This window comes from Miniopterus natalensis, chromosome 6 (assembly GCF_054644295.1).
Source record: "Miniopterus natalensis isolate mMinNat1 chromosome 6, mMinNat1.hap1, whole genome shotgun sequence".
In the NCBI taxonomy this organism is placed as follows: Eukaryota; Metazoa; Chordata; class Mammalia; order Chiroptera; family Miniopteridae; genus Miniopterus; species Miniopterus natalensis.
Window position 1 is genome coordinate 33,776,142 of NC_142086.1, and position 26,108 is coordinate 33,802,249.

The 26,108-nt window shown below is 36.0% G+C and overlaps 1 protein-coding gene across 2 annotated transcripts in view; it reads right to left on the reverse strand.

Moving 5' to 3' along the window:
* IFT57 (intraflagellar transport 57) overlaps positions 1–26,108 on the reverse strand; it is a 47,914-nt gene that overhangs the window by 13,042 nt on the left and 8,764 nt on the right. For both annotated transcript variants that reach the window (XM_016195659.2, XM_016195660.2), the window contains exons 5-6: positions 23,235–23,303; positions 9,029–9,151 (exon numbers count right to left, since the gene is read on the reverse strand). In XM_016195659.2, coding sequence (XP_016051145.2) covers positions 9,029–9,151; positions 23,235–23,303 — 192 coding nt within the window. The remainder of the gene's footprint in view (positions 1–9,028; positions 9,152–23,234; positions 23,304–26,108) is intronic.

A 26,108-nucleotide genomic window follows, 5' to 3' on the forward strand; every position in this document is an offset into this window, starting at 1 on the left:
TCACTGCTCTCAATCACAAATGTCTACTTGAGGTATATCTACTATGAGGCATTACTAACTTCCCTCTGCAGTATTTACATGTAGAGCATGCAGTCTTTATTGGTTATTTCCTTAAAATCTGTTACTGCTGTTGATGTTCTTTAGTTAGAGCTGATAGTAATCTCTGAAGCACAAACACTTGTTCTATTTCCACTGTGATAAATGAAACCTTTCCGTGATCCAGTTGAAACATTCATCACACTCAGGGTAAATAAGAAGGAAGGCATCATCTACTATCTTTAAATACAGAATATCCTGAATGTTCAACAAGACTGTTAAAAAAGTAGCTAAAAATCTTTTCCAATTACTTAAGGATGGCTGGGTTTTTCTCCAACCCTTTGCAGTATTTTTATATGTATAATTTTAAGCATAATATTTTTTCCACAACCCTGATATCTCTCCTTGACTCATATGCTACAAAGGGAAAAAAACACAATTGACCTTGTGAATACAACTTTAAGTCCATAAAATGACACCATGTTTTAAAAATAATACAAAAATCCAAAACAGTATTTTGTTTTGTGTAGTCTCCTTTAAAGAAAGCTTGCCTGCACAAGTCCATCAGTGACGATTTCCCCTCATTCTCTGAGACAACGTGGCAGTTGAGTAATCATGCAGGCTGCTCTAAAAATGTATGTGTGTCTAGTTAATTTAGGCAGTTTATTTTGATAGCATTCACCTCTTTTTTAATATAGCAGGTGTTTCAAGGATAAATTTGCTGAAAATTGCATTTTGTTTAAACAACAGCAGCAGGTACATTTATGGCCTTACTATATTAAAAAGCATTTATTGCCTGGCAGCAATAGATACAATTGCAAACATTTATGACAGTAATTGGAGCTATTACTCCTGCATGGAGCCTCACGGAGACCAACTTATTGCCACCTGTATTTACATTTGTTACTGGTAATTGTAAAAGCTGTTTTTTAAAAAAATTTGGTGCCTTATTTAAAAAAAAAATTATGTTGTATTTCTCAATGAAAGGTCTGTCTATCAGAAAATCTGTAAGAATTATAAACGTAGTTTCTCTATTATTCATATAACAGAATCTCATTTTAATGACTAATATATACATAAAATGCACTCCAGTGTCCTAGCCCACAGAATATATTATACCTTTTGCTCATGGATACAAGAATCCTATCAATATAGCCTATTCAACAACCAGAGTACAAATCTTAAGAAATGCTCTTTATTCCCAAACTATAACAATTTATAAATCATTAAGGTCAGAAATATTAAGAAAGCTAAATTTTATTAACATTCTTCCCTGCATCCAAACACAGTGATGACAGAAGGTTTGGAATGAGAAAAATACCTTCTATTGCTTCCAGATACAGATTTGCCTACAATAGTAAAAAGAGAAAGCCTAACATTGTACATTTCTGCAGGATTTGGCTTCCAATTTGAAGAGGCTTAGATCTAATACAGCAATTCTGTGGTCCCTCCAGGTTTATTTAAATGGAATTCCACCTGCTGATTAATGAAGGCCTCGCTCCTCCCTCTTAGGTTTTAGCTCTCAAAGTGCCTAGAGAGCCCAAAGGCTCAAGACTACTGCAATGATTTCTTCCTTAGAACAATGACTCTTCCCAAAAGGTTTCTTGCTGTGAGTCACCCAAGGCACCACCTGTGTGGTTTATTTATGTTAAAACAAAATTCAATTGCTTGGAGTTGAAATTTAAAGCTTAAAGTTCTTTTTACAACTGCAGCCTGAAAAAGTCAGACACTGAAGAATAGGTAAGGATATAAAATAAAGCAGTTCCGTGAATCAAAGGTTTGAAATAATTAGAGACTGTAGTATTTCCAAAGCCTTAAAAAAATCTCTATCTAAACCCCTTGTAATGAAGCTAAAGATTTACATAATGACTAGAGACTTTTTGGTGAAATGAAGGAGGTGCCCAGCCAAGTACCTTTTAAAACAACAAAGCAGGAAACATTTAATTATAATTTGGGGGAAAAACCTAAGTCATTAATCAAAATTTTAATTACAATATCCATAGGGCATTAAAGCATGATAGAACATTTGTTCATTGCATTAAATACCTAATATTAAATCATTATACAATCTTTTAAGACTAAATACTGTATAATTGAAGAAAAATACCTATGTAAGGTTTAGTGGATAACTGATTTCATACTTTCTGCTCTTATTTCTGGGGAAGAGAAATAAATATTTATTAATGTTTACTTGGTTTCTATTATGGTAAAAACCCTTGGTTTCTATTATGGTAAAAACCTTCGAAAAAAATCATTCTCCTGAAAAAGACTAATAAGATTGATTATTTTAAGAAGCCACTTTCCCTCAGTTCACTGAGTGAAGGTGAAAGACTGAATATAGCCGTGCGTTGCTTAATGATAGAGATATGTTCTGAGAAATGTATTTCATCCTATGCGAACATCGTAAGAGTGCACTTCCACAAACCTAGATGACATAGCCTACTACACCTGGCTATACGGTATAGCCTACTGCTCCTGGGCTGCAAGCCTGTACAGCATGCTACTGTACTGAATACTGCGGGCAACTGTAACACAGTGACAAGTACTTCTATATGTAAGCATATCCAAACATAGAGAAGGTACAGTAAAAATATGGTATAAATAGAGTTTACAGGCCTGGAAGTTGCTCTGCGTAAGTCAGTGAATGAGTGGTGAGTGAGTGTGAAAGCCTATGACATTACTGTACCCTACTGTAGACTTTATGAACACTGTACACTTAGGATACACTAAATTTACAAAATAACATGAGATTAAATCAAGAGCAAGATGTATGAGGCTGCTGCTGATGTAACACAACATATTGTTTTAAAGCAAACTTGGTAAATACTGTACAATTAGGCTATACTAAATTTATAAAAAATATTGTTCTTTCTTATAACAAATTAACCTTAGCTTACTATAACTTTTACTTTATGAACTTTTTAATTTTTTAAGTTTTCAACTCTTGAAATAACACAGCTTAAAACAGAAACACACAGTATAGTTATACAGAAATGTTTTTTAATAAAAATCCTTATTCCATAAGCTTTTTTTTTTCTATTTTTTAAATATTTATTTTTAACTTTTTTGCTAAAAACTAAGACACAAACACATACATTAGCCTAGGCCTACACAGAGTCTGGATCATCAGCATCACTGTCTTCCACCTTCCCACCTTGTCCCACTGGAAGGTCTTCGGGGACAATAACACACATGGAGCTGTCATCTTCTATGATAACAGTACTTTTCTGGAAAAATCTCCTGAAGGACTTCCCTGAGGCTCTTCTTAAGGAGGTGTCACTCTCTTCAGAAATATGCCAATGGTGGTTTGCTTTGTTTTTTCTTGTCATATATTTGCTTGTAAGCAGATAATGCAGCATGAACATTCCTCTCTATTAATGTCATGCAATAGAACTTTTTCAGCTCCATTGCAATATTATGGGACCACCATCATATATGTAGTTTGTCATTGACCAAAACATTGTTATGTGGTTCATGACTGTATACAAATGGACAACAGACAACAGCCAGACCATTTTACAAAATAGAATTCTGACCCACAATCTGCAGCAACTAGTCCAGGAAGCCCAACTCTGTAGCAATTGGCCTGAAGTGGTCAAGACTTAAAATCTGCCAGCTTCCCCCTCCCCTCCCACTTCTAACATAAAACCAATCAGACAAAGCCAAATACTCTCCCCTAACCAATCACACTGGAGGCCGTGCTTCTAGATGGCCTGCTTCCAAATTTCTAGCCATCTGAACTTATTTGAAGCCTCCCCTTTTTCCCCACTCTAAATTCTCCTGCATGCCTCTGAGTCTATGCCAAATGCAAGTGGCAGTGGCTGGCTCCCTTGCTGTAGAAAGCTCTGAATAAATAGCCTTTGCTTGTTCTAATTTAGGTGGTCTCCGTTTATTTCCACAAAGTGAAATAAAGCCTTCCTTTTTTTACAGCAAAAAGAAAACTCAAAGAGAATAATTTCCGTCAAGAAACAGCATTAAGTATTTAGTGATTCAAAATTAATCAAAAACACGAAAAGTGAAATAAATATAAATTTACATCCACATTTTCTATTGCCCCAGAAATATGGGACATATAGAATTCTTTGGCAGCTCAGTTTCAACTACTATTATAATTCAATTTAGCAACAGTTAATGATTCACTTAAAAGTTAAAAAAATAATACTATTATAGAGTTAAGAATATTTCAATAACATACAAAAATATTACCCCTCAATAACTGTCATAAAATACCCTGGAGAAGAGCCCCTCACACAGCTGAAAAAAGTAACAGCAGCTACGGCCTACAGGTGGGTCTGACTGTGCTCCTGCAGCAATGTGTAATTACACAAGATTTCTAAATCTAATTTTCTTTCAATCTTCATTTCTGCTCCCTGATCTCCATGTTTTCCTTTGAACTGGATTTCTTCCTTCAACAACCACTTATTCTCTGAAAAGATTCACTGGCAGACTCCATGTCTTGCCATTGGTCTGTGTTCCCAGATCTTACGCTTGCCCGTATTCTACCATGGCTCTGCCTCGCCATTCCTCCACCACACCCTGGATCTCTGTTTTGACCCCAACCCGCTGAGCTCAGCCAGGCCACCTTTGCCACCTGGTACTCAGCTGGAGATTGAATGATAACCTTTCAGCATTACAGACAACCATCTAAAGTTATGGTTTATAATTTTTAGGGTGTATGGAAATGTCCATGATGTTATGTCATGTTAAAAAAAAAAAAAAGAGGAATAATCAATCACAACTGTATAGATAAAAGCACACAGAAACAATGGTCAAAATATTTTAAGTAATTCTCCCGGCACCATGCTAAGTCCTTTAGATATGTTAATTCATTTAACCCTTTTAAAAATTCTTTGAGGTAGGTTTTATAATGAGCTCCATTTTATAGATGAGGACACTGAGGCACAGAGTGGTTGTGTCCCACAGTTAATAAGAATTAGAGCCAAGATTTGTACTCAAGCAAACTGGATTCAGAATTTGTGCTTTTAACCAGTATGCTATACTGTTGCTAATCAGGTAGGTAAGAGCGTGGGGTGCAGGTTCAAGTACCGTATCTGCCACTTAGTAGGAGAGGCAAGTTACCAAACTTCTCTGCACTTCAGTTTCCTCATCTGTAGTAGAAGGTGCCTGCATCTCACAGGGTAGTGGGAAGGATTAAATTAGTTAATACATGTAACGTGCTCAGAAGAGCACTTGGCACACAGTGGACACTCAGTAAATGTCAGTTATTGCTATTATTATAATCGTATTCCATGTACCTTTACCCTGGAGAAGAACCAGGAAGATTTACCAAAGTGACACTTATATGAATCTGATTATATCCACACGTACCAATATATGGCTGATATTTACAAACAATCCCTTCAGTGATGGAAGCATGCAGAAATTCTGTAAATTTTTCCTGAAGACTGATATAGGCACTGAATATAAGAGGGCCATGATAGAAAATTATAATATCATAACAATATTGAAACATAACAATAATTAACATTTATTAGGTATTAACTATGTGTCAGACACTGTTCTTGGTGCTTTGTAACAACTCTGTGAGGTAAGTAATAAAATTAGTCCCATTCCATAGATGAGAAAAGGAGAAGAGAGAGGTATAGTAGCTTGCCCCAGCCACACAACTAGTAAGTGGTGTAAATATAAATTCTGGGAGCCAAGGGAAGATGTGTGAAATAGAGTACATCTTTTTTGGGTCTTTATGGCTACTACAGTTCCACTAAGTTTCTGAAACTTTGGTTGAATAAATGAGAAATTGATAGTGGGACTAAGTGTGTGATTGATATAACACTTGTAGGCACTACTGGGTCTAATAAAGAACAACACAAAAGATAAAAAACAGTAGAAAAGAAAAGGGGAAGAGAAATAAACAGAAAAAAAATGAGGGAAAGAACAAAAGTACAAGATATAGAGTCACAGTGTAGCAACAGTACTTGTAGATGATTTTATTAGGTGGTACTGACATCTACTCTAGTTTAGGGGTCCTCAGACTGCCCTTCTAAGACATTAATTCCTGAGCATTACTCACTTGGTCATAACTGAGGCACCAGCTAGAGGGGAATGACCTAGGATTTGGCTGAATTTATTGACTCTCATAGCAAAACTTCTTTAGCCACGTTATTCCTACTTGGGGCAGATCTAAGTTGGTCTCTGGGTATATAACTACTCTAGAAGTAATCACCAGGAGCATTCTCTATAACCAACTCTAAAAAGGGAACTACTAATATAGTCCATCCAAGCTAGCATATGACAAAAATCTTTTATCTCTTTTTTGGAACATACTATCTGTATTTTTGGCAACGTATTTGTTTTTCTAATTGCAATTTGTTTAAGCTAATATTAAAATTTGTTTACATTCTTTGAGAACTGACAACAGTACCAAGTGGTGCCAGAAACAAGGGCAAGCTAGCCTGCAATAAAAACCTGACTGCAACCTATGGAGAATATACAAAATAAAATATTGGTATATGATAGGACCTCATCAAATCACACATAGTTTAATATGCAAAAAAAACAAAAACACCAGAGGAGGCGATTTACTTTTTAGTAATTCTCTGCTAGGAGGCATACAAGGAATAAGCTGAACTTAAGAGAAAAAGAAACCAAAACAAACACTTGATTTAGTACAAAATAAATATGGAATTTATTTACTACTAACACAAGGTCATGTAAAAGAAATTTATAATGGATTTAAATAATGGAGGCCTTTCATTACTTATCTCTGAGATATCTATTTTCCTTAAAAAATAATCTAACAATTATTAGTAAAACATATTGATCTGAAATAATTCCTTTTTTTCCTTAAACACAAAGTTGAAATCTCTGTATGTCTAAAATAGCCTATTTTGAGCAAAAGGTTATTGTTTTGGCCAAAATGAAGGAGCGGGTTTGGTTTTGGTAAAGTGAGGAGCTGAGGGAGAATGGGATCTACTGTGATGCTGGGACAACCTCTGATGAAGGAGGGTAATGAGCCCATGAGAAACCTCTTATGTAGCCAGGTTATTTTTATTTCTGAGACATAAAAAACATTTCTCTACTCAATAGTACCTTATTTTCTCAATTCAATGTTTAATTTTATTTTTCTTAAGGAAGCTGAATAAAGAATTGACCCTAAAGCTGTATTTCCCATTTGCTACATCTGAAATACTTAGAAAAAAGAAAAGTTTGTGAAAAACTGGACACAAAGATCAAATGATCCAGAGAAGAACTCTGAAAAAGCAATAAACTGTGACTTTAGATCAGTATGTTTTACCACAAAAATCTAAATTCAAAATAATATTCACATATTCTAAAAAATGCTAAAAAATACTTAAAACTATATCTGACATTTTGGAATGTTGCCTACAAAGCCTGATTGCATAATTAATTTGACACAGTATATCCTCATAAGATCAAGGCTGGCAATGTATGGCACGAGATGAAGGGTCCAACTTCAGCTGGTTAATTCTTCCCCCGAGCAGAACACTGATGCTTTAATAATCCCCGATTGTGATTACTATCATATATACTGGTTTGTAATAGAATCTGACCTGCACTTAGTTTTGTAAAATGTACATGCTGGTAGTTACATTTATATTCTTTCTTTATTCAGTTACTTCTATTATGTAGAAATCAATGACAATGTTTACTTTAAAAAAGGAAAACACTTCTGTGATCTTATTTGGTTCTAAATGAGATGTTTGATTTCAAGAGTTTACTTAGCTTGAAAGTAAACAAATTAAACTTGCTTCCCTGTGGGAATAAGGTGTACTTGAGAGTTCCCAACCACACAATTATTTTACATGCCATTCTAACAAGGCTCACAATAACAGTGATTTTTAATTCTATGAAGAGACTTTGCTCTGACAAAATTAAAGAATCAGAAATGAAATTTTTAGAAAAAAATACAGTTTTGCAAATTATGACTTTCAGCAGAGATCTAATCAGTGAAGAAATTCTTATTAGGGTGTTTTTATAGATAAGAGATATGTAAACAATTAATTTACCCCCAGTGTAGTCAAATAACAGCTGTCCTCCATATAATTGAATAAACATATGGTAAACAGGCTGAGGGATTTGCTCAGTTATCTTAGATAAAGTTTGTTCTACAGCTGCTCACAGTCTAGTTATACCTCTCTAGTCATCCTTCTCCTGCTCTAGGACTGCCCTAGGAGTCCAGGCGACTTCTTACTTTCTCTAGGGTACAGTTCTACAAGCCCATACCCAGACATTCGAAGAATGAATTAGCTTCCAGGACACTCTGAAAACAGGAATCTTTGTAGGGCTACTACTTTGGGGGCAGACACAGGACCTCATTTTCGGAGTGACACCCTTCCCTAGAATCCTGTTGCATAATGCTGGGACTTGTCTCCAGCCTCCAAGGACGAATATCCTTTAATTTCTTTACCTAGATCTCTCTCTAGCCCCTTTGTAAAAGATTACTGTATTATACTACTGATGAGAATAGTATTGTTTAGTCACCTATTAGCTTGTTCTAAAATTCTTATAAATTGTAGGTAAAAAGGAAGCAAAAACTTGATTAAATGGACCAGTCCTTCTCGCTTAATTCTCAAATTTTATTGCATATGATTTCTCGATTATTTTCTTAATATTTTACTTTTAATCATGTAGTTAATAGATAATGTAAGGCAGCTTCCAGGATGTCTTCTATTTTGTCATTCAACAGAGTTCGTAATCATCCTCTAATTCTATTCAGTTGGTATATAGTCATAGAATTTCAATTTCATTCACTATTCCCCTAAACAAAATATGATTGCAAAAATAATATCAAAATATATTGAGAAAACACCTTTCAAGCCCACGGAAACATATTGGACCATATTACATTATTTATTCATTCATTGACAATCTGTTAAATCTCTAATAAGAAAAAGTACTGGGAACTGAACCTTAACACCTTTCTTAAATCACTAGTATAAAGGAGGCACCCTTGGCCCTGAAATTGCCTTATAAAAGTCTATTTGAACAAAATGTGTTCTCTCTTCTATACCTTATTGTCAGTCCTGATCGTGACTTTCAGTTGTGGTAGTACACGTTCCACTTCCAGACTCCATTCTGCAGCATCTGTTGTGGATTCTAAAATATCTTCTTGTTTGGCAGACTCGTTCATATCCTAAGAAAGGAAAGATATCACAAGATTGAGAATTTATAAAAAGAAGTGGTAAAATTTTGAGGCATTTTAGCAGGACTACACAATTTATACCAAGCATGGTAGTGTTAAAATTACAGTGGCAGAAGAAATTCTTTTCTGTCCTAATCCATGTTGAAAGAAAATAATGCACCAGCTTGGTAGAATAGCAAAATAAGTATTTAAAAAAAGAAGCAAATATATGATTCAACTATTTTTATAAAGAACATTGTTTTGAGATATCAGAGTGAACTATCAAATGGACAAGACATGTAGGTATGTTAATTGGTAACAGTAGAGGAGTTACAAACACACATGTTTGATCAGAAAACATTGCCTTACTGACCATACAAACCCCAAATCTGAAAGACAAAATAGATAAGATCCCAGAAGCAAAGGGCTTATCATTTACAGGTTTTGTGTTCATAATTAAAGTAGGTTAGGTTACTAACCTAAGTACAAACTAACCACTTTCTGGTTAGGTTGAACTACAATGTAGCTTACAAATGTGATTTAATACATATGTATTTGAACTTATATAGGGTGAGGGACAAATTTCTGCACTGGTTTCTGCTGTTGAGTAAGAAAATCAACTCATGCCTGTTTTTGAATTAAAAAGGAAAACTTTCTTCCCACCCCTCACCCCCATTTTCTTAGTCCTTTACATTTCAGCATTGGGTATGTATAAACCTGTAAATGTAAAAAATGTATAAATTAATGATTTAAAGATAAAGCCTAATGCATTAATTTTGGTAGCAATTTTTCCATATAAGCTCCTTTGATAAATTACAAGAAAATGTAAGGAAAAAGATAAAAATTTATTAATATAGAAAAAAACCCCAAGAGACATAAGCAGCCAAATACAGTGTATAAACCTTACATAAATTCTAATTTGAATAAGCAATTTGTAAATAGACATTGTTGAGATAATCGGGGAAATTTGAATGTGGAAGAGTATTAGATGATATTAAGGAACTATTAATTTTATAGATATGATAATGTCACGGTGGTTATGTTTTTTAAAAAGGCCTTATAAACTAGAGATAAATGCTGAAATATTTCCAGGTGAATTGAGTGAATTGTCTGAAATTTACTTTAAAATTATGGGGCAAATAAAGGAGGGGGTGCATTAGGGGAAATATGATTGACAAAATATTAGCCACTGAAACCAGGTAATGTTGCATAAGGGTTCATTATCACATACTCTCTAATTTGGTATATGTTTGAAATATACCATGACATAAAATTTTAAAAGACTATATATACTGTATAAACAACCTCATGGTGAAATTACATTTTCAATGTTAATTTATATCACTAACACACTTCTTAAATGAAAGCTCATTAGACTGATCCTTCTAATCTAGTCTAATAGTAAGTACAAGAATAACCTTATATTGGAATTTGTATTTTAGTGGGAGTCTAAGGTCTTCAGAGGCTTTGAACTCACTACCAACTGAGTCTCCAGGGCACTGCTGACATAAGAAAGCCTCTCTTTCCTACCTCCCAGCTCATATTACCAAGTCCAGAATAGACTCAGAGCCTTAAAGGACCATATATTGTTTTTGGTTCAGAAATTCAGGGGGTTATATAGTTCTAACTACAATTAGAGAATGGATAACTAATATGTGCTTTTACATTTTACAATATGTGGTCTGAATTTATTGTTACATTCTATTTAAACAACCAGAAGTATAAAAAATATGTGCATTAACTTAAGAAAAGTAAAATATGGAAACTCTAAGTAAAAAATGTTCAAGATTCTATTTTAAATATTCCATGGTTCCTTTAAATACAAAAACATTGTATCATTTTGAGTATTTATTAGAACGCTATGTGCATCTATATAAATTGAAGGGTAGTATAAGAGTACCATAGCTAGGAAAGGTGGCAGTATTCACAGAGCAAGACATGTATGAAGTTATGTGAGAATATATGTGATGGCAGGAGAAGAGATACTGGGCCTCCCAGCTAAAACCTAGAGCCATGGTGCAAGTTCTTAGTCGTGTAACTCCACATCCACACCCTTAACAATGCATATACTTGGAGGAGCCAGTTAATTGCAACTCCCAGCTCTAGGAGGCCCAATTCTGACTGGCTCATTTTCCATAGCAAACAGACTAGACTTATGGGAGTGGGGTGTGAGGATGTAAGCACTGCTAGCGGTATATGAGCCTGACATTTGGTGCATGTGTGTGGTATACACACAGGTTTGCTCCTGCCAGGATTATGGGCCCCCGTATCCCAATCCCGCAGAGCCAGGCTGAGCCAAAGGGGCATATCCTCTGAGTAGCAGTTTTGTATGATTCTTAATAGAATATAGATATTCTGGTCACTGATTTAAAAATAAGCTTTATTTGCACTGGCTGGTGTGGCTCAGTTGATAGGGTATTATCCCATGCACTGAAAGGTTGCCGGTTTGATTAATGGTTGGGGCACATGCCCAGGTTGTAGGCTCAATTCCCAGGAGGCGGCATGCAAGAGGTAGTTGATGGATGTTCTGCTCTTACATCACTGTTGCAGTTTCTCTCTCTCTCTCCCTCTCTCTCTAAAAATCAATGGAGGGTCTTTTAAAAAAAAAGAAAAAGAAAAAAAATAAGTTTGATTTATGGAGCCACTGTTTGGGTGAATTGAAGCTGGTTGCTACTGATTAAATCCTTGAACAAATGCTCCCAACACCATCCCTTCAGTCCCACCCCTCCTTCTTTCATTCCTTATAGGAAAGTGGAGTCCAGAATCTCCAAACTAAGCCAGGGAGGGTACCATTTACATTCACTTTCTTCAGGCCTGAACACAGAATTGTTTAAGTTGTGCATAACATACTAAAAAATTCTACTCAAGAAATGGCACATTTCTCTAATTTTCACAAATGCAAATGGGTTAGTAGTGGCCCTGTTTGAATCAGACTCATAATCTAAGAGTAGGGTACATGGAGATCAAACACTCCATTAAGATATCCAGTGCATAAGCTATTTGTTTTTGGCTCCTTAGTAAGTTTTACTTACCCTTCTGAGCTTATTATCTGGTCCCTTAAGCTATGGTTTGCTAACTCCTATTCCTAATGTTCTAAAATGTTTTGGTGTAGCAGCTCGCAAGTTTTCACTCACTCCTAGGCTGGAGTTAACACACTGGGGGAAATGGCCCAGTTACTAAGTGAAGAAAAGGCAAAAAGAGAACATTAAGTTTGATAGAGCAGCATTAACTTATTCAAACTATATAGCCTCTTTCTACTTCCATATTTACACATCTATTTCACAACCTCACTCCTCACTCAAAACTTCCTAGTGCCTCATAAGTGGATACATTAACTGAGCAAGCCCTACACAGAGAGTACAAATCATTTAAAAACTATATACCATGCCTTGGTTATAATACTTTGGGAAAACCTTTCCTTTCCAATTGTTTCTCCATTTAACAAACAGTATTTTATGTGAAGCTATTAGTAAAAGAGAAATAAACTGCTGTTTCCATTTAATCAAAATTTTATATCATCATGACGCAGTCCCTCTCTGAAACAGCATTAACTAAGATAAAGAATAGCTTTGGGGAAATTGCATTTTCTAGTTAATGCTGCTGAAGAAACAATTAGAAGCTCAATAATACACAGGCTATCCAGAAGTCTCATTTATAATTAATTAATTTACCAATAAGCCATTTGTTAAGCTCCCATAACATGCAAGGTGAGAATCCAGGCAATGTGCTCAGTGTGAAAAGATAAAAGGATTTAATCCACGCCTGCAAAGAGCTTATAGCCTATTAGGAAGAATCTGAGGATAGTTAATAGGGGTAAAAATTGGTCCTAAGAAAAAGAAACTGATGAGAATTGGCTCTAATACTGTCAAAGGAAGAAATAAAGATAACAGTGTAAACTATCCCATAACAGCCTAGGACTGAAATAGTGGGGCAAACCATGAAAGTCAGTTCAAGGATCACACATGCAGTGTTAATAGCCTGCTCAGAATCCTTTCCGGTAAGTAATCTCCCGTTTTCCCAGGTAATATTAACGGGATGATTAGCATCTGAAGAACTGCTACGTTCTGCGTGTGTGTGCATATATAAATGGACGTATTTCCAAAACTTGTCTAATTATGAATACCCTACAATACTTCCCTTGATCACTGATTGAGAAACACTTTGTCTAGTAAAGGGAACATATACGGCTGCATGGGCAAACCCAAGAGTGAAGTTCAAGGCTTAGGCATCCACGAGAAGACATTTCCTTGGAAATGAAGACCCCAATTTGGAAGTTACAGAGAGATCACAAGTTCAGATGGGAGCCTGGCCAGTAGAACCTAGATCACAAGGGCCAGGGCAGAAACTGAGTTCACAGACTTCCAGGTGATAATGGGAGGTGAAGGGAGAGCCAGAAGATCCCAACACTGAGCCAGTAATGGAGCTAGAGCAAGTCTTCAACTACCAAGCCAAAAGCCCTGTCTCTTGGGAGGATGAGGCACCACTTGTCAGACTGGATACTGGATACCGGCAAAGGCTGGAATCTGTTTTTGGTGTCTCTTATTGTTCTATTTTGTAATACAATGATGCCCTCAGGGCTGAGAAATCTGGATGTGACAGACCCCACACTAAATGATATCAGATAGCTACAACTTTTTGCATTCTTGTCTGTTTTTAAAGTGTTCCAGTAGCTTCTGTTGTTACCAAGATGCCAAGGGATCACCTGCTGTGGGTGGAAAGCTAGTATCCAGGATCGTTAGAATTTAGGTAAAGTAAGAATAAGGGCGGGGGGGGGGGGCTATGAGGGGGGATGTTGGGGCTCTTCATAGAACTTTTTAAAAATGGAAGTGGTTATACTTACTTTGGTTGCTCAGAGGCCTTTTTTTTCTTTCTTTGTTTTGTTTTTTTTGTGCATTCTTCCTCATTTGATGCTTTGCTTAAGATAGGTTAAGTGGCCAATAAGCTAAGTAGTAAATATAATATATATGGTATTACCATGAATTTAACTAGTCCTCCTAAGGGTATCTAGTGTCCCTCTTTCTTCACCATCTATCAATAATAGAAAAGCTAGATAGAGGGATAAGTAACAAGTTGTTTCAATCAAGGAGAGTGTTCCCTCAAAATCCAATGATTTTAAAAAATCAGTTAAGGCAGACAGTTAAATCCTTTCATGTCCTACAAATCAATTATTCATGATTAAAGCAGCATAACTCATGAGTGTGATTCACTATTATCTTTCCAAATTAGGTTTTACAAGATTTAACACTATTACTATGAAGAAAAATGTTTAATACCATACAAAAAGTATTTCCATATTTGTTATGAATAACTAAATTAAACCCTGGCTATAATCTACCAAAAGAAATAGATGGTAGCTTCTGTCTGTAAATATATGAAGTTCATAAAGGTTTTTTAAGTTTAATTTTAAGATTATAAAAAAAAATTATCCTGACTTATAATGTAAACTAAGATTTGAATAAATTATGTTCTTACAAATAAAAAAAGAAAGCTCCCCAAATTCACACAAAATCAATGTATTTTCCCAGTAAGAAATCTGAAATTATTTTTGAATGGGAATTTAATTTCCAATATTATTTCTGTTTAATATATCAAACGCCTACCTTTGCTAATACTTTAGCTACTTTAATGTATACTCACTCAGTGGTAAGGTAAAATCCATCTCTGAATTTTCACTTTTCTCAAAATAAAACCAAAACAAAGTACCCTAAGAAGTCTGTATGGAGAAACTACTATAGACATATCTTGGTGTTATAAATTATGCAAAATACGTTTAATTCTTTATGGCCTGAATCTCTATAAAACTTTTCTTTGAGATGGTAACTTCATGGATATACCAGTGCCCAAATACCTCTGAAGAGCTCAATTCATATACCTTCTGAAAGGGACATGAAAGTCCAATTAACTGTCAAGATTAATATATAGTTCCAAGACTCAAGGAGAAAGGAACTAAGTTGGATTGAGAATCACCACAGTATTGTGTAAATGGTAAGAGGGTAGGTACATCCCATCTCTGCTCAAATCCCACCTCCATCTTTTACTAGCTATTGGTCAAGTTATTTAACCTCTCTAAATCTCAGGGTTCTTGTCTATAAAATGAATAACACGGGGATAATAATAGTACCCTCCTCATTGGAAGGGTTGCTGTGAGGATTTAGTTAGATGATGCATTTAAAAGGCTTGCCCAGTCCCTAGTACATGACAAGCCCCCCAATATATTACATCAGTTATTCTTATCGTTATTATGTGCCAAGCATAGTACTTGCTTTCACATATGGGTTAGGAGCCCAATAATAACACCATGAATCAAGGGAGCCCTATTTCAACTTTTGCAAATGACTAAAGTGAGGTAAAGAACAGTTAGGGAATTTTCCCAGTGTCACATCATTAGTAAGTGTGAGGGCCTAGGCAATGTTATTCTAGAGCACAAACTCTGAAACATCTTACTATTTAGCTATCAATCCTTTGCCATATAGGTTACAACTATATTCCCCTGGTTTATCACTTGTGTTTTAATTTTATGATGTTCCACACCCCAACCTACCCCTCCATATATAAAAGGTTATAATTTTTATGTTATTCAGATTTATCAGTATTTTTCTTTCATGGTTTTTTAGTTTTCTTGCCATGTTTTATCATTTCAACCCATGAATATAACACTTGTCACTCATGTTTTTGTTTTTGTGCCTCATCATTTTTTAATTCTTTGATCCATGGGGGTTTATTTGTGTGTACGATATGAGGAAGGAGTCCACCTTTTTTCTCCAAATGGATAGCTTGTTATCCTATCACCATTTAATTGAATAGTTCTGTTTTCCCCACTGATTTGCATTGCTTCATATATTAATATCACTACATATTTGGATTATTTTATGAACTCTACATTTCATTAATCTATTTGTGTACATAATTTTTCATACTCAGACAAAAAACTACTACACAAATAGAAAAAAAAAATTCCATATATCCTTCATCAGATTCACCAAATGTTAACATCTTACATAATCTCAGAGCAATTATGCACAAAGGGATATAATTTTAAGATCTGGATGCTGAGATGGGGAAATTTTCACATTTTTCTTTGTACTTTTTTTCAATAAAAGCATTTAAAATTGTAAGTCTCAAACTTCCAAAAGCTAGAGGGTACAGGTGGTAAATGCTATTGGTGTTTGAGTAAGAGACAGAAGTGCATTGTTCTGGTAATGTGAGGCTTCAGTTTAACCTCACAAAGATGTACGGAATGTACATAGGTAGAAAAGAGACAAGCCAAATGTGTATGGTCAGGAAAGCATCATAAGCCAAAATACTGAAATAGGTATAAACATGGCTTATGAAGACCATGAGGAGACTAGGGGCTTAGAAAAGTGAACATTGGGGAGCAAACAAAGAGTTGAACACACTGTGAAAGACCTTAGAAGCCAGGCTAAGGGGTGTGAATACTGTCCTCTAAGCCAGAGGGAGGCAAAGAAGAGTCACAAGCAAGGTGCAGCGTCTCTTTGTAATTCAAGAGATCTCTATATAGTGCCTACTATAGGCCAGGTACTGTTCTATTCTAGGGACAGGAAATAAAATGATAAACATTCTCATAAAAAGCATTCTAGTGATGTTTTATGAAGACTTATGGGTCATAGAATTAGATGGGATTGGGGTGATAAAGTAAGATGTTACTTAAGAGGCAGATTTTGAGCTTAACCTTGAATATCTACAAGTTGGGTAGAGAGATGATGGCAAGGCATTTTAGGTAAGATACAAAAGAAAAGAGGAAGGATGGGATGGGAGCAGATGTGGTCGTGAGGTGTTTGGAAACCTGTGAGAGGACCTGATTACCTGGAATAAAGTTATTCTGGTGGAAAAAAAATAAGATTGGCTATGTGGACAGTTATTCAATTACAAAGGATAGCCAGACCCCAAATTTATTGTTTTATAATCTATATAAATGAGCCTGTAGGCACTGAAAAACTCTCAAAAGTTACTGAAGTCAGGATGACCTGATAAAAGTCATGTTTTGGTAAGACAGAGGAGTATGGTAAAACATATTTTCAAAAACAGGGGGTGGGTGAGGTAGGATTAGCGGATAAAGACCAAAGACCATTTAGGACACTGCTGTTATACAATCCAGAGAGGAGGAGGACCTGACTCTGAAGGGTAGCTGAGGAGATGGATATGAGAGATATTTCAAAGGCAGCATCCACAGGTCTTAGGGACTAATTACTAGTCCTGAACGAAAATGAATCATTACATATTCAAAGCACCAACAATGGTAGGTATGGGTGGCCATGGGTGTGCGAGAGTTTAAAGATTACAGGTTTATAGAGGACTGAAAAAAAGCACACATTCTGAATACCCATCTAATATATTGAGTTACATTAATAAATATCTGCTATTAGTGTTGACTCAGGGAATATAACCCATCTATTTATAAAATGACAACTCTCAAATAATTGCTGGGGGAAAATCATTATATCACTTTTCTTCAAATTCCCCTTACTTATTCCTGGTGCAGAGACCTTCTGTGACAGCAGATTTAGTCTAGTGGGCCTTCTATAACAATCCATGTCACAGATTATGAAAATAAAACCATGGCATGCCCAGGGCTTCCTAACTTACATCAAAATCAAGTTTCTTGGTAATTACATCCTATGGAAGCTTCTTACACAAAACTCATGGCAACCTAGAAACTGATCAACACTGAGAGATGGGGCTTTTTTATTCTCCTACAGCAATAAGAATGTCGGTAAACAACCCCAATCTCCAGGAAAGTTGAAAAGTTGTGCAAAGTAAGACACGCATCAAGGGCATAGTCTATGCCAGCACCATGCTGAGTGCTGCCCATGGTTGTTAGGGTAACCTCAAACCAACCCTGGGAAGAATCATGTCCCCACTTTACAGATAAGAAAGCAGAGTCGCGAGGGTCGTTTACTATAGTCACGTGGCTGCAGTTGTGCGGTCAGGATTTTATCTACGGCCGTTTCGGCCATAACACCTACCTTGAAGTTATGGACTCAGATTTGAGAGGAACCTTGAAAAGTCCTTGCCCTACTTCTTGATAGGCTCACAATAAAACCAGGACAAAAATAAAGATCTTTCTTATTTCAAGTGTAGGTTCAAAACGTACACTAAAGATCAAGCAAAGCTCCCTTTACAGCCAGCAAGAGCTGCCGTTTGAACCTGCTCCGAGCAGTGAGGAGTACAGGTTATTTTCTCTAACCTACATTTCCTATTCACCTCCAAATGTAAAACTGATGGGGTGGTGCAGGTTAGCTACCTGAGAAGTAAAAGCATCTATGCAGTCATACTGTGTTCCATCACACTAAACAGGTGGCCTTTTCATTGTTTCTCCTGCGAAATAATCACTTCTCACAGTCACAACACAGACAGTAGGACTAACATCCAAATGTTTCAGGAAAGGAGAAAAAACACTTTCCTCAGGTGGGAATCAGAGCCAGTGGTAAATTATGGGGCAAGTTATACTGCAGAACAGTATTTTCCTCTGTTTTACTCTGAAAGGACATTTTGTCGAGAATTGTAAATAATATATAAAATGAAGAAAATTCAAAGTATTTAAGATATTAAACAAAGTAGATCCATCTTCTTCCCTTTTATTACAATACTGCAGACTTGCCATGATGACACTTTTTATTCTAAGCCCAGATTTTTACTTCCTTACAGCTTTGCTTTTTAAGCTAAAAATTCTCATTCTTGGTACAATGAATTTTTTGCTAAGTAATTAAAAACCAATTGTGTTTAAACCTTTTGAGATAGTTGGTTTTATGCTGTCTAACTCAGGAGTTGGTTTCTAAAACCTCAAATTTAGCATCTCAAGGAAGAATGGTATCTATGGCATGTTTAAAAAAATGTTTTGAAATGAAGTGATGGGCATTTAAAAATAGAATTCAGAGAGCGCACAGCTTCCCTCCCACCCTTCTTCACCGGGGGAGAGAATGACACATCTGTGTGATGCTGCCAGAACACTGTTGCTGTGCTTCTATTGAGCCTCAGAATGCAGGGGAGCTACAAAGACCACTCCTAATTACAGCGTCGCTACCACAAACATGCAGGCAGTTTCCAGCAGGCACACTCAAGTTAGAAAGAGAAATGACCAGAACACCCCCTAACCCCTTGTCATCAGAGCCTCCCTTCCCTGACCCCACCCCTCACATCTCTGAATATTCTGCTGCACCCCTAACCATCAGAGGCCCTGCCCAACTGTCAGAACTTTAATACAGTGCCAGTGTCCTCCCCCATGATCACTCTGAGGGAGGCTTTGGCTAAATTTCAGATTTTAAAAACATCCAGGAATCAGAGGGACAGAGAGGATGAAAAACCTTGTGGGCTAGCCTTAAAGCCTAATATCCATCCATAATATTTTTTCTTCTAAGAAAAGCTATATCAAAATTTGAATAACCAACCTGCACATGAAATTTTGGGGGAAAAAAGCAACCCCTCGCTAATTGTAGGAGTTATCTTCTTGAAAATTATATTTGACAAAACCATAGCTGGGATAAGAAAATTACAGGGCAGACCACACAATAAGAATGGCTTTAAATATATAGGGTGGGGCAAAAGTAGGTTTACAATTGCAAGCAAGAGAAACAGATTATTCTTGTATTATTATTTACTCATTATTGTATCACTTTCCATATGAACGATTGTAAACCTACTTTTGCCCCACCCTGTATTTTTTAAAATAAATAAGTGTTCTGAAAACCACCTGCTTCCAAAATCAATTTCCTCACTGTAAGCATTCACGTTGATAGAAGGAACTATTTTCTTAGAACACTGCTTTCAGTGTTCATGAAACACTACTGCTGTGTCAAGATCCAATTAAGCAAACATTTCAAAGTTTAGTCAATGGCCACACACTGTCTCTTTACAAATTCCTCAGATTAGCAGTTACAGGCTTCACATATGTTGTGGTAGTCGGGAAGATGGACCACTAGGTCACCTTTCAAGGAAGGACTTACTGCTCAGCTGCAGGGAAGGTGGCCAGCAAAGAGCTTCCTGCTGTCAGCTCCCTCAGGCTCTGCCTTACCTGCAGAGAGTCACCTTACCTGGGGCTATGTCCTTCCCAGAGGAGCCTGCCTCCAGCCACTGAGCCAAGCAGGCAACAGTTGCTCCAGAGCTCCTCATCAGGTTGGCCAAGGCTTTGTCAGTCCTGAATCACAGTTATACTTCTCCCTTGCCCCAATCCTGCTTTCTTCCCACTTCCTTTCACAGAAAACATCATGCACCCCAAACTCTGTCTCAGTGTCCACTTCCAGAGAACACAATCTGCAACATGTCTTTTTCACTTACATTCTCTCTTGCTCCAATTACCACAAATCTCAGGAAAATGCTTGTGTAGACCCATTTTCTGGAATTATCATGACTCTTAAGAGCATACTTTTCATGGTCTAGACTTTAATGGAAGAAAGGAATATAAGTAGATTTTTCCTGCATTATCCTACATGGTACATAGAAGAAGCAATTGTTGTTGAGAGGTTTTTTTCTCCATGAAGATTAAACTACACCTTGCCTACAAAATTCTAAATATAAAATAGCACTCATGAATATATATGTTTTGAATATTTTTCAATATTGAGTACTTTCTACACACCAGGCACAGGTGAAAAGCAGTGAAAAGAGCTACCACTCTGGAGGAGTCAGGATTCTAGTGGTTCAAATAGACAATAAACAAGTCAGAAATTAATACAATGCCAGGGTCTGTGAAGAAAAATAAAGCAGGGTGAGGAGATAGATGACTGGAGAAGCATCTATTATTTCACAATCACAGGTGGAGAGGAGCTGCTGTAATCCACACATCGCTGGGCTGGCACAGTCACATATACATTTAGTACATCAATTTCCTGTTGAGTATACATCACTCCTGTTCTTGCGAAGAATTCATCACATTCAACTTTACTAAAATAATATTTCTTCTGCATTGTGAGTCCACCTGCTGCATGAAACATAAAATCTTAGCTCCAGTGTTACTAACCTATCCAGCAACTCTGTCTTGGAGAAAGAGCAGCCTGAGCCATCATAAGCTATGGTCAGATACAGGTGTCTCAGGCAGATGGCTTTATGGGCAACATCATAAGCTTGCCAGATTTTTTTAAGTGTGAAGGGGTTTTCTGCCTCATTAGTACTTCATGGCTGACCATTCAAAAACACCTGGTGTTCAAAATTCTTCCTCTTGTGAAAATGCAACCATACATAGTCTCAGTTCTAAAGGGTATATGTTACATAATCTTTATCCAAAGGTTCTAATACTTAGATCATTTATAAAGGCACAGTTAGGGGAAAAACCCTTCCTTATATGGTTAAATCGAGGTGAAATACTGAAATCAGGACCTCTAGGGACTTTGAGCAGTGATAGAGGCAAATTAAATTACTGTGATCCCAATACTCAAAATTACTTGATCGAGAGGGAATCCCAGGATAGCCTTTACAGCATCAATACACGAATGACAGTTTCTTTCTGAGAATAACTGTATGCATCTCTACTCTTGTTTCTTTATCCAACTTTAGGGGAACTTTGTCGTCATCATCTTCGACACGCACAGGAACACCAAGCACCACTGTGTCCTTGCTTAGGGCAGGAATCAGACCATACCTACCCTGCTGAACTCTTGTTATGAGGTAAAGGAAAAAAACCAATAGACTTGAGAGTTTGGAGAAACTAAGTTCAAGCTTAGCTTCTGTAACTTATTAGCTTTTTAAAAGATTAACTGTCCTAAGGTTACACATTTCAGTTTTTGCATCTGTAAAATGGAAATAACAACATCTAGCTTATTACCTCACATGGTCAGTAAAAGTATGTTTTAAAATACTTTGAAAACTATATAGTGATCTGTAAATGCATTGTTACAACTGGAGTTTATTTGTTTATATTTCAATGCTAACATATTATTTTGATATAATTTTGAATAGATAAAAAAATATATTCGTTCATTTAGGAAGTATTTATTCAGTATCTTGTGTGTTACACTATGGAGAATATAAAAAATGATAGTTACCTGTTATCAGAGAGGGAGCTTGGGGAGAAGATATGGTTTTGGTTTTTGCCAACACTTACTCAGCACTTTCTATGTGCTAGACATCATTATAAATACACATAGCAACTCTTTTAATCTTTAAAAATCCTATAAGAAAGGTAATATTTTTATCCTCACTTTATAGATGAGAAAGATAGACATGAGCAGTTTGGAAACCTGAGCAAGGTCAGACACCTACTAAGTATTAAAAGTACTAACCAACTCACAGACTCAGGCAAGTGAGGTACATCCTTATGTTATGTTACATCTCAAGTTGGGCAGAAAACACACACATATCATTAACAATAACTAATGCCGATTCACAATACTAAGGCAGTAAATGATAAATGAAGAGATCATCCTGGGGTGGGGTGGCCAAGAATGTCTTCATGATGTGAAGCCAAAACTGGATCCAAACTTATTTTAAGGCTTAGACAAAAACATTGTAAAGAACAAATAGGAATATTTTCTGTATGTACTTTTTTGAACATGCAGTAGGTATCACCTTATTGAAATATAATATACATATAGGAAAATACAAAAATCCCATATTAACTTGTGAAATATCTGTCAGTGGGTTCTCTTTTTATAGACTAGACTTACTTCCTAATTGAAACAGAGCAAAAACTGACGTACAGCAATGTCTTACTACCTATCTATATAACAATCTTAATATAATCTATTTTATTTCAAAGAATTACTGTTTAATTTAATCGCCATTTTCCTATGCTCAAGTCCATTCAACACTTCCACAATGGCCCATTATTAAGAAAATAAGTTGTAATCAAATAATATATGTGTTTCCATAATAAAAAATGGCATAAGGCAAATAAATTATTTTCAGTGTACAGAGAAGCACTGTGTTGACTTTCCATGATATAGATAGGAGGTTGCCGGCCCTACTCGCACCTCTGGATTTTTATATTTTCTACTGCACTTTATATACAGAAAAAAGTTTTTCAGATCTACTTTTCAAATGATACACTAAACAATGACCAACAATGGTTTTTACTTGTTTCAGTTTCCAGCAGAAAAAGTATACTGATTGCTTGTTGGACCTGTGTGTATACCACGCAACTTACCAAGCGATAGGTCTGGGCTTTTAAAATGTTGAGATCAATGAAGTTTTCTTCATTGTCTGTCTCTTCTTCCTTAGGAAAATAAAAGAGTTTTAAAAGTTAGTAATTATAAAAATTTATCATTTACAAAATGTATTTCCAACTTTCACATACATAGTAAGCCCTATATAAAGACTAATGCAAGAGAGGGTATTTAAAAGCCTAGTAATGTGTGTAGTTATTAGCAGCTCATCTTTTTTTTGAGGTTTTGATGGTGCCATTTAAAATAAACCTTTTTTAAAGTTACTGAATGAAGGAAAAACAAAACAAAAGAAAGGGTGCCATTACTGTAGAACTAGAGATAAGTAAATGTAAGAACAGACAAGAAACAGTGCCAAGTAGCATATGTGAAATAGCAGAAAAAGTTAATGGGAATTTTGAGTAACATGACAAAAATAGACAAAAATGAGAGGTTGACAGAATATTCTTACCTGCTCCAGGGGCCAATCACATTAATGAATGTTTTTGACATCTAATCTCTCATATGCTCAAGTTTAATCAGTTAATTAGTTAAGTCACCAGTACTGCCGGGCCTATGGCCCCTGTTCTATTTAAAGATATTAAATATTAAATCTATTTTAAGATATGAAATACATATATTTAAGATATTAACTTTGTGTCTTAGATATCAACTACCTTAAAGGATAGTTCAGGTAGATTCCAAGGTGGTCCTGATCACTGGCCAATAGCTATGGAGGGTGGGGTCAGAGTGACCCTTTGAAAGGTAATCCCTTCCCCAATACATAGTAAATACAGAGTCTGAGCAGGTTCTACAAGTATGTAGGACAAAACATTAGCTCCCTTTTCTCTTCAAATGTCTTTGTGGTGAGAGTGACATAATGGGTGAAACAAATTTAACAAGAATATCCCAAGCTTAAGGATATGGTAATAAAGCCAGTGGAGCTTGGTCCTCAAGTCTTGTAAAGAAAAAAAAGTGGGTGTTGTTTGGTGGACACTTCCACATGCAGAGTTACACAAAAATAGTAGTGGTAGATTTCAAAGATAATCCTTATCTTCAAGAATTTCAAAGTATGTAAGACAGTCGTTCTCAAAAAGTGGCTCTGAGATGAGCAGTACCAGTATGACATGGGAGCTTGTGAGAATGCAAATTCTAAGGCTCCATTCTAGATCTGCTCAGAATCTCTGGGGGCGAGGCCACTAAAGTTAGGAGATGTGAGAACTATGCTAATCTTTGGGGAACTGGAAAGATTTCAGTAAAATATAAAACAATATAAATACAGTTTCCATACACGCAAGTGACATTTACTTTTTTAGGGAGGGGGCAGTGGGGCATAGAGGTGTAGACCAAACTGATCTGTTTACATCTTAAATCCTAAGCATATTTGCAGACACACACCTTTGAAAAGTAGCTCAGTCTATTCTGTGTTTGCACTAATGATGGTCTACTTAACAAGGAGAGTAAATGATTGAAATGCCAATGACTTAATGCCCATGGGAGAAGAGACAAGTTTATAATGCTTTTGCAATAACCTAATCAGTACTGTTTACACAGGTGATCGATAAATACTTGTTGAATTTTACTGGATTGAGCACTAAAAGGTAAAAAGCTTTAATAGGAGGTACTAGGGAAAGGATTTTAGTTACTAAACATTATTATGGGAGCATTCAAAAGGAATTCGAATATGAACAGACTTAGGGAATATTGCTTTAAAATAAATTGAGGATTCTAATCTCAGTAATTTAGAAGGCACTCACAATACCCTATCATTTCTTTGCTTAATATGCACCCTCTTAATTCTCTTACTGCCATTTATGAAAGATATGATTATATACAGCAGGTGAGAATATTCGGTTATGACCAATACTTACTTTTTAAAAAGTAGTTATCAATGTGTCCTATCATAATTTGGTCAGTCTAAAACTGAAGGTTTCTAGTTTCTAGATGATTATAGAAGAACTTTACCATCCATCCTTGAGCCACCCCACAAACTGTGGCAACAGAATGAAGTAATATCTAATCATCCAAAGGCTTTTGATCACTGATCCAGTTTTCCTTAGCCAGAGGAATGGGAGAGATAAGAGGCCCCCTTAGAATACTATAATGACAGTAAGGAAGAAAGGAAAGAAAAAAAACTTTGAGAGACATGACTAAGGGAACTAACAGCTTCAGAGGCAACCCTTTGAGGAAGGCCTTGAGTTGGTCTTATGACAGTATAAGTCTTTACCTCACAGTTGGGAAGAAATGTGTGATGAGGCTGCTTTTTAGTTTGTTTCTCTAACTTATACACCTAATAATGCTGCTTTGAACTTTAAAGGGTTCTCGCACACACACCAAAAAAATAGCTATAATTTCTAAAAGTTACGCATCAATGTGCTGAAAGATGATTTTGTGGTCAAATATTTAATGAACACCTACGATGCACCAGGCACTGCATAATAAACTGGAGATGAAAAGAAAAAAAGAAAGCACAAATTGTTTCTGCCCTCATAGGGTTATCTTTCTGATGAGTACGTTTTTATATATTTTTTTCCTAACTGGCAGTTTCAAGTTACATGTCTTTAAAGCTAAATGTTAATGCACTAGGACCAGGTATCTGACAATAAACTAGTAACTAATAAACAGTTATTAAGAAGACAAGATGAGAAATATACCTGAGTAAAATAAATGAAGTAAACTGGGAAATGTGGTCTTAAAAATTTCTGAGCCTGAATGGAAAGATATATTACCCAGAGAATAAAGGCTAAACTCCTAAAAATGCCCCATATGATAAGGACCTGGCCTATCTTCCCAGTTCATTTTAATCTACCCTCCCCAACTCCTCATTCAGGAGATCTGGCCACAACAGTTTTCTCTCAGTTCCTTGATCAGGCTGTTTC